The sequence below is a fragment of the Ictalurus punctatus genome, chromosome 19 (assembly GCF_001660625.3).
Source record: "Ictalurus punctatus breed USDA103 chromosome 19, Coco_2.0, whole genome shotgun sequence".
In the NCBI taxonomy this organism is placed as follows: domain Eukaryota; kingdom Metazoa; phylum Chordata; class Actinopteri; order Siluriformes; family Ictaluridae; genus Ictalurus; species Ictalurus punctatus.
In genome coordinates, this window is record NC_030434.2 from 22,711,423 (window position 1) to 22,730,106 (window position 18,684).

Here is an 18,684-nt window from a genome sequence, read left to right on the forward strand (position 1 = left end):
AACATTCCATGAATACTATTCTCATAATTCATTATAAATCGGATATAAATGGTTATAATTTCATGCATAAAACTTTCATAATGTCAGCTTATAAGTTTGTCAAGTTCATTGAGGGGGTTGGGTTAGGGTTAGGGGGAGTGCAAACTTTTGCACTTGTAGTTAAAACCTGTAATAACCTGTCATAAGGCTTATTATAGAATTGCAGTGCTCTGTATGTAACTTTAAATACTAATAGGCCTTTATACAGGCTTATGCAAGGTATTGTATATACTACATAGAATGTATAACACATTATAATGCTTGTAGAAAGCATTGTGAACGCAGGAGTCATAAAATTTCTTAGAAGAATTATAACTTTTTTTATCATAAGAGTAATAAAACATATTATAGAATGCAATTCTGATCATTTATAATGCAAAAATAAACTAATAAAAGGGAAAAAGGTCGATTCCGATTAGGTTTTGAGGAGGCCGAGGTTTATCACAAGTTGTGTAAAGGTACAAATGTGCTGCTTTTGTGTACTAGAGGATAATTCATTAAAATACAGGGGGAAAAAAAGATTATTGATTTAAATGACTGAGCTGATGATTTAATAAAAGTGCATGCATCTTATGCTCTTCCTTTTCTGTTTTTTTTATTTCCCGTGGCTTCACAGGGCACGCTGCAGAAGTTTGTGGACGACCTGTTTGAGACCATCTTCAGCACGGCACACAGAGGAAGCGCCCTCCCCCTCGCCATAAAGTACATGTTCGACTTCCTGGACGAGCAAGCCGACAAGCACGGCATCCACGACCCTCACGTCCGGCACACATGGAAGAGCAACTGGTCAGAGTCCACACATGAATATCACATTCATTAAGGCACAGCTTCATTAAGGCGTATTCAGTCCCCCAAAAACAAAACAAAACATGGCTCTCAACACTACATCACTGTTGTCAATGATGCATCTGTGAGCACGGGCGTCGCTATGACGACGTGCGAGCAGCAAATCGATAAGGTCTGGCTTGAAATTAATTTCACCCTATCGGTTTATTTCGATTGGTCTAGAGTGAGTGTGAGCAAACATTTACAGAGAGAAAAAAACGGGATTGGATGGATGGATGGATAGAAAAAGGAGGTAGGGTGTAAGAGTAATCCTTATTTAACCATTATCCTCCTCTACCATCATGCGTCGCTCATGGCTGCCTCACTCTCAGGACCATCACGGTTTAACGTCGATGTGTAGACCGGACAGCAGGGAGCATGATCAAGTCTGTTTACTCAGTTTTATAGCCCTACTTTTTTTTTCCCCCCGTCTCTCTTTCATTGCCTCATTTCTGAGCATCCTAACCGCGTCTAGATTAGACGTTAATGGAATCATTCCTACAAAAAAGGAAGAAGGGGAATAAAAAGGCAAAATGATTAATAGTCATTCTTTAAAAAAATATTTCTTACAAACACCCATTGTGCGCATCAGCCGAACGCTTCCGCTGCGTCATTGCTTTTTTTAAAATTTATATATATATATATATATATATATATATATATATATATATCGTGCGTCGGAGCGTGTCTCTTTACCAAGACCGATATTCCTGCCGTGCCGCGTTTGTTTTTTTTTGCTGACATCTAATGTCTCTCGCAGTGGGGGGAGAAAAGAGCTCCATCTTTAGGTACTGCAAAACAACAGACTCAGCCTGTTTTCGTCTTCAGAGTGAAATATGCTGCTGTCTTCCAGGCTATTAAAGACAAGATTTCGCCCCAAAAAACCGCTAACGTGACTAACAGTCGGTGCAAGCTAGTTAGTTTGTATGCACTCGTTTCCCTAAAGCTGAACGGCCATTTGTGTATAATTAATAAACCTAATATTTTTAGGTGGACTGCTGAGCCTATGGGTTAGACCGGCTCTAACCGGTTAGAAGTCTGCTGCAGTGAGATATCCTTCTTCCATGAAAACTATTAAACTAGATTTAGCAGTTATACAGTGTAGAACTTAACTACAGGTGATGTGCCATTACACCATAATAATAGCTTATAGTACTCTCGCAGCAGATGAGTGCAAAAGTTTAGACACCCCAATGGATTTTGAATGAATGCACACTATACATACGGCTTGTTTTTAACACGAAATATTCTTAGAAACGAAGTACAGGTAATGTGTACAATTTGTTTTCTGTTCAAAATCCATCGGGGTGCGCAAACTTTTGCACTCATGAGTATACTGTACGTACAGTTCGTTTTTACCATGAAAGCCTTGTTAAAAATTGTTTTTTTTTTTTGCTACCCATTCAAACTCTTCAGGGGTGTGCAAACTTTTGTACTCATAAGTATAGTACTCTACAGCACAGGTAAGTGCAAAAGTTTGTGCGCCCCAGTGGGTTTTGAACATACTGTCTATATGTGCAAGATATACCGTACGTACAGTTCGTTTTTAACATGAAATTCTTTAAAAAATAATTATAATAATATTTATACATGTTCCTGGTTCCCATTCAAACTCTACTCGGGTGTGCAAACTTTTGTACTCATAGGTATAGTGCTTTATAGGTGAGCGCAAAAGTTTGCACACCCCAATAGATTTGGAAAGACAGGAAAATGTACCGCCGAGTCATGAATATTTCAAAGTAAACGTAACAACAGAATCGACTAAATAAAATGTACGTGCATCCTGTACATACATAAAGCAAAAATACTTTTAAAAATGTCTTGAAAAGAAGAACAAAACAGCAGGATTCACATACATTTAGTTTCGGGTAACTGCGTGGATGTTTTGCACGTTCGTCACGTGTCCATCTGGGTTTCCTCTGGGTTGTCTGGGTTTTCTGCAGATGTTCTCCCAAAAACATGCCAGTAGGTGGATTGATGACTCTAAACTGTCCCTAGGTGTGAATGAGTGTGTGAATGTGTGCGTGTGTGTGCGTGTGTGTGTCCCATCCAGCGTGCATTGCACCCAGTGTTTCCAGGATAGTCTCCAAATCCACAGTGACCATGACCAGGATAAAGCGCTCACTGAAGATGAAAAATGAAGGATGTGGGAACATTTATGGAACCTCATGCACTAAATGTCAAGGCTATAAATTACATTTCTGCAAAAGGTCTTCTTCATTTTGTCCTAAGGTTATGGAAACATTTGAAGGATCGCAGCCACATGGTTGAACCAGCATAACGGCCTCAGTAGCCCATGGCACTGAAAGGGGTGGGGAGGGGGGGGGGGGGGGTACAATTGGACTACTATGCAGCCAGCTGAGTAATGATCTCCAACTTTAGTTGGGTCTAGATTTCAGTCGAAGCTTGTACTATTTACACACTGATTCCACATATTTCACCAAAATCTCAAATTATATCATTTCCCGGATTAGTTCTACGTCGAATAATCCATTATCCATAATTCCAGATCTTCTTTTATTCAGCCATGATTTTGTAACAGTGTTATAGACGTGGGTATGAGAATATCTCTCTCTCTCTCTCTCTCGCTCTCGCTCTCTCTCTGCCGCACTTCACACCGCATCCACTTTACTGCAGTGTCCTTTCTTATTCCCCTCGTTCTTTTTCCCCCTTTTTTTTATTTTTTTCTTGTTGCCTATGACAAAAAGCAACGCTGCCTGGAAAATTAATGAGCACACTGCAAACAGAGCGAACACTGACCCCCACCACTTCCATCCCACACACACACGCACCTGAATCATTTCCATTCACTTTAGTGCAAATAGGCCGGGGAATAAAGCAAGCTTGTATATGTTTATCGCTTTGGACAGGCACAAAAGGTGCAGGGCAGCCAGCAGATACAAACAAGCCAATATGATTCACGTCAGCAAAGTGCCCTCACCCAGGAGCGCAGCCTCGCCCTGAGGAACAGCAGGTCCCTGTTTCCCCTATTTATATTCGCACTCTTGCTGGGGTTTGTTTTGTTTTATTTTGTTTGTTTGTTTTATTCGGCTGAGCACGCAGATGTACAGAGCTCCAGCTTGTTTTGCGCATGTTTCTGCTGTTTCACTCCAACAAAGGTGTTTATGTTAAAAATGCGACGATGGATTAAATCTGCATATTAAGGGTTCAGTTTGCGTCGTAGCTATCCGGTATGTTCGCGTTTTATTTTCTGCAGCTAGGCTAGATTTATAGCCGACTTTTGACATAGTTCACACGCTCGCCTGCATTGTTTATATATACCTGGAGAATTGAAAGCAACATCCACTAGATGTCGCTCCCGAGCCAAAATATCCTCAAAGCATCCCTGTCTATAAGACGTTTAGAGATTTCACGCACAGTGATACGTACCGACGAGTTAAAACGGTTCAACTGTTCGACCATCGCGTCGTCGTTGTGATTGTTGTCATGAGCTGTGTCTCAAATCGAAAACCCTGACTTTACACTGAAAAGTATTTACTGATTTAGAAAACCCAGAAAGCTGGTACAGACCTTTTGGTAGGTTTAAAGACTACATAAGAAGTTTTCTATAGTATATAAGGCTATATAACTAAACGTTATACAAAAACTAATTAGTGTTAGCACTTATCAATGGCCTAGAATAGAACATAAGTATGCGATTTGAGACATAGTGTCACATGGTGCCACACCGACCCTACTAACCCTAACCATACTTATTTATTTACTATTTATGTTTACACTACGCAGAAGCGTAGCTTTAATTCCTGATGACGAGCACAAGCAAGATGTGTTGAATTGACCGGAACGTTTCTATTTAGCTGATGCTGTTATCCTTCGCAATTTAAAAAGAGCACTTAAGAGCATGCTGAAAAGCTTGACTCATCCTCCATCTTTGTGAAATTGGCCTCAAACCCTCCTGTCAGCGGCTGCAGAGACAGCGAGCTTTGTCTTTATGATAATTGGTGTGTTGGCTCGCTGTCCAGCATCAGCATTAGCTTTACGCCATCAACCATAAATCAGAGGATTTCAGCTCGAGTAATAATGCTGATCGCCACTAAAAGTTGATGTATGATAATGACTGATAACGTCATGCTGGTACACAAAGCATGATTCATTTGTTTAAAAGAACTGAGTGACTCGGTATAATCAAGTGAAACAATAATAAACAGGAATTCGTTTTACTGCAGTTGTGGAATAAAATCACAGGAGTCTCTGAATAAAATGTGTATTGTTAAGATAAACCAGTTAAGATGAATAACTGAATAATAACCCGGGACGTTAAGAGGATAGCATCTAATGTTTAACATTCTCTAAATCTCTTTGATTGTTCAACATTTTAAAATAAAGATATAGTTATCTCAAACCAGTTTAGCAAATTGAATTGAATCGAATTGAATTGAGTCTTTCGTGAATACTATGTCACATTTCCTCTTCTGTAGCTTTAAAATGCTAAAAATGTCACCATGTACCTTTGATGCTAACTTCAAAACTTTATTTCCACCAAAAGCTGCCTGTACAATGTTTTCACTCCCCTGATCTGTAGTCTGTAACTGAGTCTTTGCTGCCCCCCAGTGGACACATAAGCGAATAATAAATGTTTATTACATGATAAGGAACATACTTATTACTCTTTAGTTAAGTTTGAAATGTTAAATAAATGTGTCTTTTTTATTTTAAATCGTCAGCATGTAAATCAGACAAGACAACGCAGTGTCAATGAGAATAACGTCAAATAGGACTAAAAAAGCAAGGATGAGATGTGTACAAATACACACACACACACACACACACACACACACACACACAGATGCACAGACAGACAGACTGATTGATTGGTTGATTGATTGATCAATAGACAGACAGACGGATAGATAGATAGATAGACAGACAGACAGACGGACGGACTGACGGATGGACAGACAGACAGATTGATTGATCAATAGACATACAGATAGACAAATAGAAAGATAGACAGATAGACAAACTGATTGATTGACTGATTGATCAATAGACAGACAGATAGATAGATAAACAGACAGACAGACGGACAGATAGATAGATAGATAGATAGACAGACAGATGGAATGGTATTATATACAAAGTATTAGTAATATTAACAGTGATAACAATTTTGAAACACCTTCAACACACAGCCATTAATGTCTAAACCGCTGGCAACAAAAGTGAGTACACCCCTAAGTGAAAATGTCGAAATTGGGCCCAATTAGCCATTTCCTCTCCCCGGTGTCATGTGACTTGTTAGTGTTACAAGGTGTCAGGTGTGATTGGGGAGCAGGTGTGTTATATTTGGTGTCATCGCTCTCACACTCCCTCATACTGGTCACTGGAAGTTCAACGTGGCACCTCATGGCAAAGAACTCTCTGAGGATCTGAAAAAAGAATTGTTGCTCTACGTAAAGATGGCCTAGGCTGTAAGAAGATTGCCAAGACCCTGACACTGAGCTCCAGCACGGTGGCCAAGACCATACAGCGGTTTAACAGGACAGGTTCCACTCAGTACAGGTCTCGCCATGGTCGACCAAAGAAGTTGAGTGCACGTGCTCAGCGTCATATCCAGAGGTTGTGTTTGGGAAATAGACGTATGAGTGCTGCCAGCATTGCTGCAGAGGTTGAAGGCGTGGGGGGTCAGCCTGTCAGTGCTCAGACCATACGCCGCACACTGCATCAAATTGGTCTGCATGGCTGTCGTCCCATAAGGAAGCCTCTTGTAAAGATGATGCACAAGAAAGCCCGCAAACAGTTTGCTGAAGACGAGCAGACTAAGGACATGGATTACTGGAACCATGTCCTGTGCTCTGATGAGACCAAGATAAATTTATTTGGTTCAGATGGTGTCAAGCGGGTGTGGCGGCAACCAGGTGAGGAGTACAAAGACAAGTGTGTCTTTCCTACAGTGAAGCATGGTGGTGGGAGTGTCATGGTCTGGGGCTGCATGAGTGCTGCCGGCACTGGGGAGCTACTGTTCATTGAGAGAACCATGAATGCCAACATGAAGCAGAGCATGATCCCCTCCATTCAGAGACTGGGCCGCAGGGCAGTATTCCAGCATGATAACGACTCCAAACACACCTCCAAGACGACCACTGCCTTGCTAAAGAAGCTGAGGGTGAAGGTGATGGACTGGCCAAGCATGTCTCCAGACCTAAACCCTGTTGAGCATCTGTGGGGCATCCTCAAACGGAAGGTGGAGGAGCACAAGGTCTCTAACATCCACCAGCTCCGTGATGTCATCATGGAGGAGTGGGAAGAGGACTCCAGTGGCAACCTGTGAAGCTCTGGTGAACTCCATGCCGAAGAGGGTTAACGCAGTGCTGTACAATAATGGTGGCCACACAAAATATTGACACTTTGGGCCCAATTTGGACATTTTCACTTAGGGGTGTACTCACTTTTGTTGCCAGCGGTTTAGACATTAATGTCTGTGTGTTGAGTTATTTTGAGGGGACGGCAAATTTACACTGTTCCACAAGCTGTACACTCACTACTTTACATTGTAGCAAAGTGTCATTTCTTCAGTGTTGTCACATGAAAAGATATCATCAAATATTTACAGGGATGTACTCACTTTTTGAGATACTGTATATGCAGCGGTGCTAAGACAACTAGAGGAATAGTGAAAGTACCCACGTCTGATCTAACGTGCACCTGCGTGTGTTTTTTCTCCTCTCAGCCTACCTCTGAGGTTTTGGGTGAACGTGATTAAAAATCCCCAGTTTGTGTTCGACATCCATAAGAGCAGCATCACGGATGCCTGCTTGTCTGTCGTGGCGCAGACCTTCATGGACTCCTGCTCCACATCCGAGCACCGCCTGGGTAAAGACTCGCCCTCCAACAAGCTGCTGTACGCCAAGGACATCCCCAGCTACAAGAGCTGGGTGGAGAGGTGAGAGCAGACCTCAATCAAATGTGTGTATGTGTGTGTGTGTGTGTGAGAGAGATTTTATTATTGACAACCATGTCTCTCAAAAAAAAAAAAAAAAAACAGGTCAGTGAAAGCGATACGAGTACGTATTAGTGTGTTGGTGGTTTGCTTGACAGTGTGTTTGCACCCCATAACCCTTATCACATTAATAGCACTCTCATATATTGACTGGGTTTGTATAATTCAAGTGCTTTAATTGCTGTAAAGCTGTGGATTGGTGGTAAGCTCAGAGACTGTATGTGATAAGCCACAGAGCCTCTGGGAAATTTCCAAGATTAATGACCGGCGCATTTCGACCTAAAACTATGTAGATATTTAGCGTTGTTCTGGCCTGAATACACACCGCTTCCTGGTCTTATGTCTGCTTAATAAAAGATGGTGAGTCTGCTGGAACGGTGGCCTGAAAAGACTGTCGTGGGAAATTGTTTCTCCACTCGTGTTAGGACGCAAAAGAGAAGCCCACGACCTCATTGCATGCAGGTGTGCAAGAAGAAGAGAAAAAGCTTTCCAGGAAGAAATGTACATCACCGGTTGCTAAATTGCTTTTTAAATTATTAATGCCGTCCTTTGTGTATTCATAGATGCCGTGAATAAAGTCGGGAAGTACGAGGAAGGCCAATAAATATGCAAACGTTTATTTATTTATTTATTCGTCTGATATTAACCGAAATCAGGGCCATGTCTCACATACATTTCACAGAAAGGCTTGTAGCTATAATTGCATCTGTGGCAGATAAATTGCTGCTTTGATTGCTTTCGTACGGAGCGAGTGTTTCGCCGCTGCCGCACTGATCTCGCCTCTGGCACAAATAACCCTAGTGTGGCACGAACCCATGGACGGTGACAGCAGCAATCAGCTCAGGAAATTTTACCCCACACATTCAAAGAGCGCTTTTTAGTTATTCTGTGTTTGTAGTCAGAATTATTGGCACCCTTGATGAAAAAATTTTAATAAGTGAAATGGAATACTCTAAATGTATAACACACAAAGAGTGAAATTTCAACATACAGAGGCATTGTCGAGTCTTATAGTAAAAAACTCATTTAAAAAAATAAAGAAATGAATAGCTTGATTATTAGAGTGATTTCAAAATTATTGGCACCCTATAATCAATTTTAATATTTATATATGCCTACTTGAAGAACACTGAACCTATTCCTGTAATACAAACATGTGTCAAAGGTGTCAAACATTATTATTATTTTTTTTTTTTTAAAAGACTTGATAAAGGTTCTAATGAAGCCCTCCAAATTAATTTGCAATCTAAATGAATTTTTCTTAATCTTGTCCGTATCTGAGCTGAAAGATTTTTTTTTAAAGAAAGCAAAAAAAGAGAGAGGTAGTCTGAGTTATTCCACTAGAGGGAGAACTAGAGCAATAAACTCATGGGCCTTTTTCACACTTCTGTGGGGGGGGGGGATGCGGTTTTGGAGGTTTCTTTCAGAATGCGGAAGCGTACCTCGGGTGAGATAGTGAACAAACGAGAGCAAATACTTCAAATAATTCAAGCAAATACCCGCACTTGAGCTTTCACTCATTTCCCGCCACTGTGCTTGTGAGAAATGAATGGTTTTGTGATACTCACAGGGATGACGTTGCGCAACTTGGAGGTGCGATGAGACGCAATCCCATCACAAAAGAATCAACTAAGCTTCCTGAAATTGTCATCTTTAGGTTCCTTTTTGCTCACCTCATCATCTTACTGTTTCTTTAATTCATACAATGGACTGGCATCTCGTTCGGGGCATATTCCTGCCTCGTGCCTGGTGCTCCCGGGACAGGCTGAAGTTGTTCATGTTCATAAAGGGCGCCAATAATTTTGGAGTAACTACGTTATGTAGTATCTTCTATAGATGGAGAATGTAAGGACTTGTCTCTGTTCTTTCTCTCTCTCTCTGTCTCTCTCTCTCTGTCCCTCTCTCTCTCTCTCTCTCTCTCTCTCTCTCTCTTTCTCTCTCTCTCTCTCTCTGTCCCTCTCTCTCTCTCTCTCTCTCTCTCTCTCTCTCTCTCTCTTTCTCTCTCTCTCTCTCTCTCTCTCTCTCTCTCTGTCCCTCTCTCTCTCTCTCTCTCTCTTTCTCTCTCTCTCTCTCTCTCTCTCTCTCTCTCTCTCTTTCTCTCTCTCTCTCTCTCTGTCCCTCTCTCTCTCTCTCTCTCTCTCTCTCTCTCTCTCTCTTTCTCTCTCTCTCTCTGTCCCTCTCTCTCTCTCTCTCTCTCTCTCTCTCTCTCTCTCTCTCTCTCTCTCTCTCTCTCTCTCTCTCTCTGTCTGATTCTCATTTTGAACACCCTTTTGGATCGGGCTGATGACAGCCCCATGGTGCACTGCAGCATTCACTTGACACTCAAAGTGGTCACACGGATCCGGCGTGCTGTGAATTAGAAACACATACACACACACACACACACACACACACAGAGAGATGAGGTGTTCACGAGTTGGCTCGGAATGGGAATTAAAAATGTAAATGACCTGCCTTAATTAAAGAGTTGACAGTGACACTGCAGCTGCTGCTGACAGTGACGGATTGCTTTGAGCTTCGAGCCTCCTGAACACAGAAGGCCGTGTGTGTGTGTGGGTGTGTGTGTGTGTGTTGTTTACATGCATGTTTGCATTAAGCACACTTTAGGTATTCCTGGCATTCCGTAGCCTTTTTTCCGATGCCTCTAAAGCAGCTTTTGAAGGACATGGACTTATTAACAGTCACCACCATTCCCAGACTACTGAAGCTGTGCAGTCACTGAAAGTACATATGAGATTCCTGAAGACGAGATAGCTGTCAATCAAAGTGTCCACGCTTCCCTGTAACACTGTGAGCCTAAAGGACAATGAAAAGAAGTGAAGAAATGGACTGACTTTTACTTCACACATAAACACATAAAGTCCTCAGACGCCTAATCAATATGTATATATTTCTGGTGTGTGTGTTCTTTCAGATATTACTCGGACATCGGTAAAATGCCTGCCATCAGCGACCAGGATATGAACGCTTACCTGGCCGAGCAATCCCGTATGCACATGAACGAGTTCAACACCATGAGCTCCCTCAGTGAGATCTATTCGTACGTGGGAAAATATGCAGAGGAGGTACGTGACTTACTTCAATAGCATATTAAACACTATTTAAAACGAGTATTCAACTTCAAATTCATCGGTGTTTATCAGTGTGTTTGCACTCCTGAGCTGTTGTAGGCCAGCTAGACCTAAAACTCCTACTTACAATATGCTCCGACTTACTGTTTGCTTATTCAGATTCCAATAATATAGTACAAATACAACTCCGCCAAGAGAGGGCCGTTCAACGGTAGTGGGTAAAGGATTGTATTCGTCAGAGAAGCAACTAAGTGGTCCAGAGTGACTCTGAAGAAGATGGAGAGATCCACTGTGCGGAAAGCGGACAACCGTAGCATGAATAATCTAAATGACATTTGCCTAAAGACATGTTGGAGAAACAGAAGAAAGATTCTCTTGTCTGTTGAGACCAAAACTTTTTGGCTTTGGCACAAAACATTACGGTTTACTGGAAACCCAACGCTGCTCTTCCGTCTGAGAACAACATCCATACAGTGAAGCATGGTGGCGATAGCATCGTGTTGAGTGTTACCACTGGCTGCTTGGTCGTTTCTCGTTCCCTGTTACTGACTTTTGATGGATGGCCTTCTCAAGGCAGAGTCGCAGTCATAGTCTGTAATAGTCTTAACATTTTTTGATAATAGATTTGGTCAGGTTCGATGGTTTTTCAGATATTCCCTTTCATGTAGTGTGTTCTATACGTCGCTGTTTGTGAATGTAAAGAGTCTGCAAAGTTTCAAAAATCAAAGCGCACGACAAACGGAGTTATCGACTCCCAAATGAAGGAATCGATTCTGAACAGCCGAATCGAGTCGTTAGTGATTCCAGACTTTACTTCCTGTACTAACCTACGTAGGTTTGTAACAATAAACCCCACCTCTAGTCTTCATCGGCTACTCGCTTCACAGATGGAGCTGAAACTCGTTACGGTAGTGGGCGTTTCCTTTCTTTCCGACACACGCTGACAGCGTTAGACCAATCACAACAGACTGGGACGTCTGACCAATCACAGCAGAGTATGCTCTCTGAAAGGAGTTGTTTGGAATCGAATCCTTTAGAACGGATCATTTAACGAGTCGTTTGTGAGCGCGTTAAAGTGTTTTTTGTCCTCGGATGCGTGTAAATCGCTAGAATAAAATTAGGCACGTTTCAAATCCATAATAGCTGCACTTTAAAGATATTTGGACGGAGAAGAATGGGTTTATTCTCCGTTTCAAGTGCAAAACAGGTTTGTCTCCATGGCTCGAGTCATCCAGACCTTTGGAAGCAAGGAATTTTATATAGGTGGACTACATAAATTTGAGTTTAAGAGAATTACGAGTTCATTCTGTGCTGGGGTTAAATAGCAAGCTGTTCACTGTGGACCACATTTTCAGCGAATTCCCCCAAATCCCCAGTGTTTAATTGGCTTCTACTTGTGTCCAGCTGGACATAAACGAACACTGTAGGTGTTAATACAGCACTTTCGGTGCTAATCCAACACTGGGGAGTTTGCTGTGTGGTTCCGTTGGCACTGTCACAGCTAGTATATAGCTACAAACAAAACAAAACCAAACATTTAAGAATTTAGAGAAAGAATTATATACAGCGAGCTGGATTATTCTGTATTGCTGTCACTTAGGGGATAATGTGGTGTGTCGTTTCGTTTTATTTCTTTTTTTTTTTCCTTTGTTGTATGACTGACATGGACTCTGATCTTCCGGCAGATTGTGTGCGCACTGGAGGAGGACGACGGTGCCAGGAAACAGAGACTGGCCTTCAAGCTGGAACAGGTGGTCGCCTTCATGAGCCTGGAGAGCTGAGGACCTCGTTTCCCAGAGCGCACTGGGACCGCCGTCAGAAAACTAGGGTGGAAAAAAAAAAAAACCGAGCCGTGCCTGAGCACCTGTACATCTTCTGTTTTCTCGCAAACTTCATATCAACCAAGCAACCAAGAATCCGCATCACATTAACGCTCTGCTTCCTAGATGAATAGAAAACGGGCCAAGGAGCTGGAGACTGCTACGGTACCCATGATGCAACAGGGTCGGAGGGAGGGTTTGGGTCTCTGGATGTGCTGCCTGCGAAAAAAAAACCCTCTCTCCTTCCCCTGGGAAAATGTTTTTTTTTAAATAATAATGTTACGTTTATGTTGCCTTTAAAAATATAGCTGTTAAGCAAAGTGTTTCACATCCACAACGTTGGTGTTCTCGTTTTATTGACTTGGGTTGTGTGTGAAACTACGATAAGAGTCTAATTGTAGTACCAAAACACAGAAAGAACGTGCTTTTGGTACATTATCCGACCGGAAAAAACTTGAAGTCCGTCGAGTTTACAAGACAGAAAATGAGAGAGAGAAAAAAAAAGACACACTGGGAACATTCAGAGATCACGGCACGTCTGATACGCTGACTGTGTGTGACACGTTACCAAACTGGACCTTTGTTACGGAAACGAGCGCAAGGTAAAAAATATTACAGGTTTGCCTCTGATGAAAGCACACACACACTATCTTTCTCTCTCTCTCTCTCTCTCTCTCTCTCTCTCACACACACACACACACACACCTTAGTCCAGCTGTGAGGGCTTCCTCTGGGCTTTTTTTGGGTGAGGTTTAAGGATCATCGTCCTCTAAAACAAGCACACGTTCTGTAGCTGCCTCAGATTCATAACCTCTACTAGAATTAGTCCGATACTGGGATTGTTGTGTCGTGCGTAAGAAACGAGTCGTTCACTGCCACAGAGTTCGCAGTTACACAAATTACATGAGGAATGAAAAAGAAAAAAGAAGAAGAAAAAAAACCAAAGGAGATGATGTGATGAAGGTGCACTTTTTATTTAGGTGGCAGAAACCCAGACACGCAACCAAAGGTCTTTCTGCTATCTGTTCCTCGGGGAAAAAAAAAAAACGTCCTCGTTGGCAAGACTTCGTTGTTCGTACAGTACGTGAGGAAGCCATGTTAAGTGGACACTTCTTTGGCAGCATCCTCAGCTGGGGAAAATCCCCCGAATGGCAACCTGTGACAGAGACTCTGAAACGATGGACTGAAGAAAAAAAAAGAAAAACAAGAAGTGATAGAAACCTCTGAAGCACCGTTCTGTCCTTCAGCCTCTGACCTTTGACCTTTCTTTTGCCTTGACAGAGTGCTCCATGTGGTGATTTGAGACCAATGTGTGGAGATCCACCTTTGGGTACTTTATCGGCTTTTTTTTAAGCGCATGTACTTCGATTTAAACTTGATTAAAAATGAAAATTAAAAAAAAATTAAAAAAAAAAAAAAACAACACACACACACACACACACACACACACACACACACAACGGAACCTTAGAGAAAAATAAGCCTTGTTAAAAAGATGATGTGGATGTGTTCTTTTCTTTCTTTTGCTTGGAAGAACAAGACAGGGAGATGAAGAAAAAAATTTAAAAACATTTTAAAAAGCGACCATCTAAAGCCACAACTTCTGTTAAGGTGGAATCTTTATCCGACTCAGCCGGTCATCCTCATGTTTTCGTGAAAGTGTTAAATAAACAGTTATACTACTGATAATAAGATCGATACCGTAATCGAGTATAGTATATTATACCCTTTGCATGTTGACCTATTTGGATGTTATGAAATGAAACTGCCTTGCAATCGAAGCTATTTATCTGATACTACTAGGAACTTCTGAATTTTAAGAAAACTCTGTTTTGTTTAGATGATCAACAGTTAGACGTCACGTCAGCAATCATCTGTCATGAAGAAACGCCACAGTCCCTCAGGTAGATTATTTAGCCGTTAGCCGTTATCGTTCATGTTCGCGTTGAACAGCTGCACAATACACGTTACTGTTACTGCTGCACCATGAAAAACATGCAAATGCACCCTTTCGTTGTTTTTTGTTTTGTTTTGTTTATATATATATATATATATATATATATATATATATATATATATATATATATTCCATCCCACATCGATTCCCTGACCAGGACTGTTTACTGGAATTTTTTGTAAATTTTTTTTTTTTTTTTTTTTAAGTAGCTATTTTTAATTTTGTGGTGCTTCACTCTTAGAAGAAAAAAAAAAGAAAAAAGATTTGGATGGTTGTTATGTCGTTCAGTTCAATTCAAAAAGCTTATCGTCGTTATTCTGTTAAAAACACTGTCACACAAAACATTACGATAAATATACAGTAAGTGCTGGTACAAGAGAACAACACAAGTCAGTGCAACCAAGACAGATGTAAGGCAATTATTGCACTTGTGACAAAGGTTCTCAAAAAGGTTCTCGTCTGGAACCCTTCCTGATAGTGCTGTAGGGTTCTACACGGAACCGTTCATACACGGACCGAAGAATTCCTAAGGCTGATTTCACACTTGACGGTCTGTTTGTTTGTTTGTTTTTTCCTCGGTTGCACTCTCGCAGTCTCTATGCTTCTACAGGAAGCGGCCATTTTGTAAAAAAAAAAAAAAAAAAAAAAAAAAATTAAATAACTGCACTGCTGCTTACATTCTATTGGTCGCAGCGAAGCTTACACGGCTGAAAGAAGTTAAACGTTTAAAGAGTAACGAGTGACATCAAGCACTTTTTTTTGCTTTTTTTTTGCTTTTTTAACCTCCTGACCAATCAGGTCACACGTTGGGGGATAAAAAATAAACATCAAGGACAAAGCGCTGGGAAAAATGACTGTTGGTAGTGAGGAGATTTGCATACGACGTGTTGAATTGAAAATATTTTGTCGCCGGTGTTCCGGTTAAAAATGTAAACGTGTTTAGGTTTAGGACCTTCCCCGATGTACATGACGTGACCTTCGTTTACCTGTGGCTGTATACGGTGAAGCCGCAACAAGCAGCTCAAACTCTGGTGATGTTCTGCCTCTGAATCTACAGCAAAGGCAAACAACCTCCTCGTCACCAGAGTTCAGCATCTGTTAGTTCAAATCTAATCTGGAGAGCAAGTTACGTACGACAGTTACGTAGCTGATACTAGCTAGGCCTGGGAGGAGTGTTGCTATGGTTACAGTTTTCATATCAGATACAGAAAACGGTATAAAAACAGCCTCAAGGCCTAAAGATGTAACCTTTCGTTTCAATCAATATCACGAATATAGTCTAATTTATCTAATATTTTTCATTATGAGATTACGATGAAATAAATCTGAGACGATTATTCTTCTTACTTCCGTTCGGATTTCTTTCAAGCTTGTAACATCTTGTTTTTTATCGCAGATAATTGTGCTTCTTTTTCAGAAATAAAGGATTCAAATAAGCGAAGTTGTCTGACGATAAAACAAGTTTATAAATGAGTGAAAATGTCTAGAAATAAAGCTTAACATCCGTGTATTTGTTTTAGTTTTATTTTAATCACACACTGTAAAACCAGATAAAATACATTTAAATATAAAAAATAAATGTAACTTAAACTTGTTATATTTAAGTGTATTTGGCTTAAAGAAATTAAAATATCAACTTATTTTGAGGTAATTAGTTTCCTCACATTTTTTGAGTGAAATCAACTTATCCGGTTTTACAGTGCATAATGAGATATTTTTGATCAGTTTGACCATACCCAAGATATTTTTCTACATGGTAAGATTTACACTTTGGCGTGCTCAACTGGGTTTTTTTTTTTTTTTTCTAAGAGTGCATTGGTTATAGTAAAGCACCAGATGAATGTAAATACTGTAGGTCCTGATTGACTTTGCCTAGAAACGTAGTGAGTTTTCATTTGGTTTGTAATTCTGTTTTGTTCCTGTGACTGGTTTGAGCTCTGGTCTAAAGTGTCTTGAAGAGTCACTGAAACACACAGGGGTATCAGGAGGCAGAGCTCTGACGCGGACGTTCCGATGTCCTGATGTAAAAATATCCGGCAAGTAGTCCTGCTTTACATTTTGACGCACCGTAAATGATGTGAAACTCACGAGTTCTGAAACTCAGATTCCGATCCTTCAGTCCCAAGCGAGAGGAGGATTCGGATTAACCGTCAGTCACAGTATTAGGATGAAAAACCACTCGAATCCGTTTGAAAGAAAGCGACTGCCTCCGTGATACGCCTGTGTCCTGTTTTTTCTATCCATCTTTTATGTACTGCCACGTGTCATTGGCTGAACCCCAGCCTTCTGTCTGTCTGTCTGTCTGTCTGTCTGTAACGGACCTGATAAAGCTTCCACCTTTAACATTTTGTAAGACTTAAAAATGTCCTTCTAGCTCAGTGTTATAGCAGGTGTTTCAGAAACCCGTTAGAAAAGACTTTTACTATTTCCATATCGGATGAGAGATAACAGAATTATCCTGACAGGAAGATGAGGAGGACGAGGAGGAGGAGGAGAAGTGAGACGGGCGGAAAGGCGAGCTTCTCTAACTTTGTTATAATTAATTGTATACCTGTGTATGTAAATATAATGCATTCCTATTTTGCAGTCAAGGACAAAATACTATTTGTAAAATAGAATAAACTTTATTATGAAAAATGCGTCTTGTGTTTAAGTGTGTATCTTTCATTGTGTCCACAAGCTTCAGCATGCTGAATTTCAAATGAGATAACACCCTTCACCAGACAAAGGACAGAGCTTCCACTGTTACAAAGCACTGACACTGGAGACTCCTTCCTAAAATAAATAAAATAATAAATGCCTCCTTACAGAAAACTTCACTAGATCTGTATCAACGATGACACGATTTTAAGCGTCCCCGTGTAATTTGTTTCGGTAACACTACCTGTTACATGAAGGCCATATGAATAATGACATATGATTGCGTTCATAACATGTTATAAGGTATTCATCATCGTTATAACTGCTTAAGAAAAGGCATTACCGTTTGTAGCATTGTTTACAATGCATTTATAAATTGTTTAAAGACGTGCATCATAACGTGCTTATAACGTGTTATATCTTCTCATAATGCACTCAACCTGGGGCTTGGGGACTACTTAACATAAAAATAAAGGCTACTTATCAAATTTTGTTCATGAATCACAACCATTACTATTAACTGTTATGCATTTTCATATATCATTAAAATGACGTATAAGGCCTTGTGAGTGGCATGTTTCTATAGAGATGATAATGTATAAGGACGAGTGCATTAATAATGAATATTAAACCGTATTGATTACAGATGGAACTACTGTCAGAGCTGCTGTCATAGGAAATGAATCAACACCTTCTGGTCAATCAGATTTGAGCACTCAAAGAGAGAGAGAGAGAGAAAGAGAGAGTATGCCCCTCCCACATAGAGAGAGCACAGATAATTTTGCGCTCTTGACTCCACATCCAGGTTGGGGTATGTTTGGTGAAAAAAGCTGGGAAAACTTCCTGTGTCTACTGTAAAACATGGCGGTGGATCAGAGCTACATTAAGACTTTTCTGCAGCACGTGTGAAGATTGACACCATCATGAATACGGTGACGTCATAAAGAACAGTCCAAAAAACTACTTGCCTCTGACAAGAGATTAAGACTGGGCCATGTATTATACACAACCAGTAATGATAGATAAACAAAATGACACGAAATAAACAGTTCTGAGATATAAAATCAGTGTTTTTTTTTAGCTATGACCATTGAACACTCGGCGTGAACTGAAAGCACAAACCCAAGAATATAAAAGAGTTTGAAATATTCTGTATGGAGACGCACTCCAAGGTCCTCTACAAGTGTCTCCAACCTTGTTAGGCTTCACAGGAAGTGACTCACTGCGGTTATTTTCTCCTGAAAACATTTCACTAAATATTTATTTTAGGTGATAACTTGGAAACTGGTGTTTTGGAGGGAAAAAATAATTGTTCTGCTTAGAAAAAACATGACATTCCAGTATAAATAGTGTTCCTTATACTTTAAGCTC

General features: G+C 40.7%; 1 protein-coding gene across 2 annotated transcripts in view; it reads left to right on the plus strand.

The window, feature by feature from the left end:
• plxna4 (plexin A4) overlaps positions 1-17,312 on the plus strand; it is a 346,384-nt gene extending 329,072 nt beyond the window's left edge. For both annotated transcript variants that reach the window (XM_017494514.3, XM_047162222.2), the window contains exons 29-32: positions 656-825; positions 7,556-7,768; positions 10,740-10,890; positions 12,582-17,312. In XM_017494514.3, the coding sequence (XP_017350003.1) occupies positions 656-825; positions 7,556-7,768; positions 10,740-10,890; positions 12,582-12,677 (630 nt within the window). In that variant the 3' untranslated portion in view covers positions 12,678-17,312. The remainder of the gene's footprint in view (positions 1-655; positions 826-7,555; positions 7,769-10,739; positions 10,891-12,581) is intronic.
• The last annotated feature ends 1,372 nt before the right edge of the window (positions 17,313-18,684 follow it).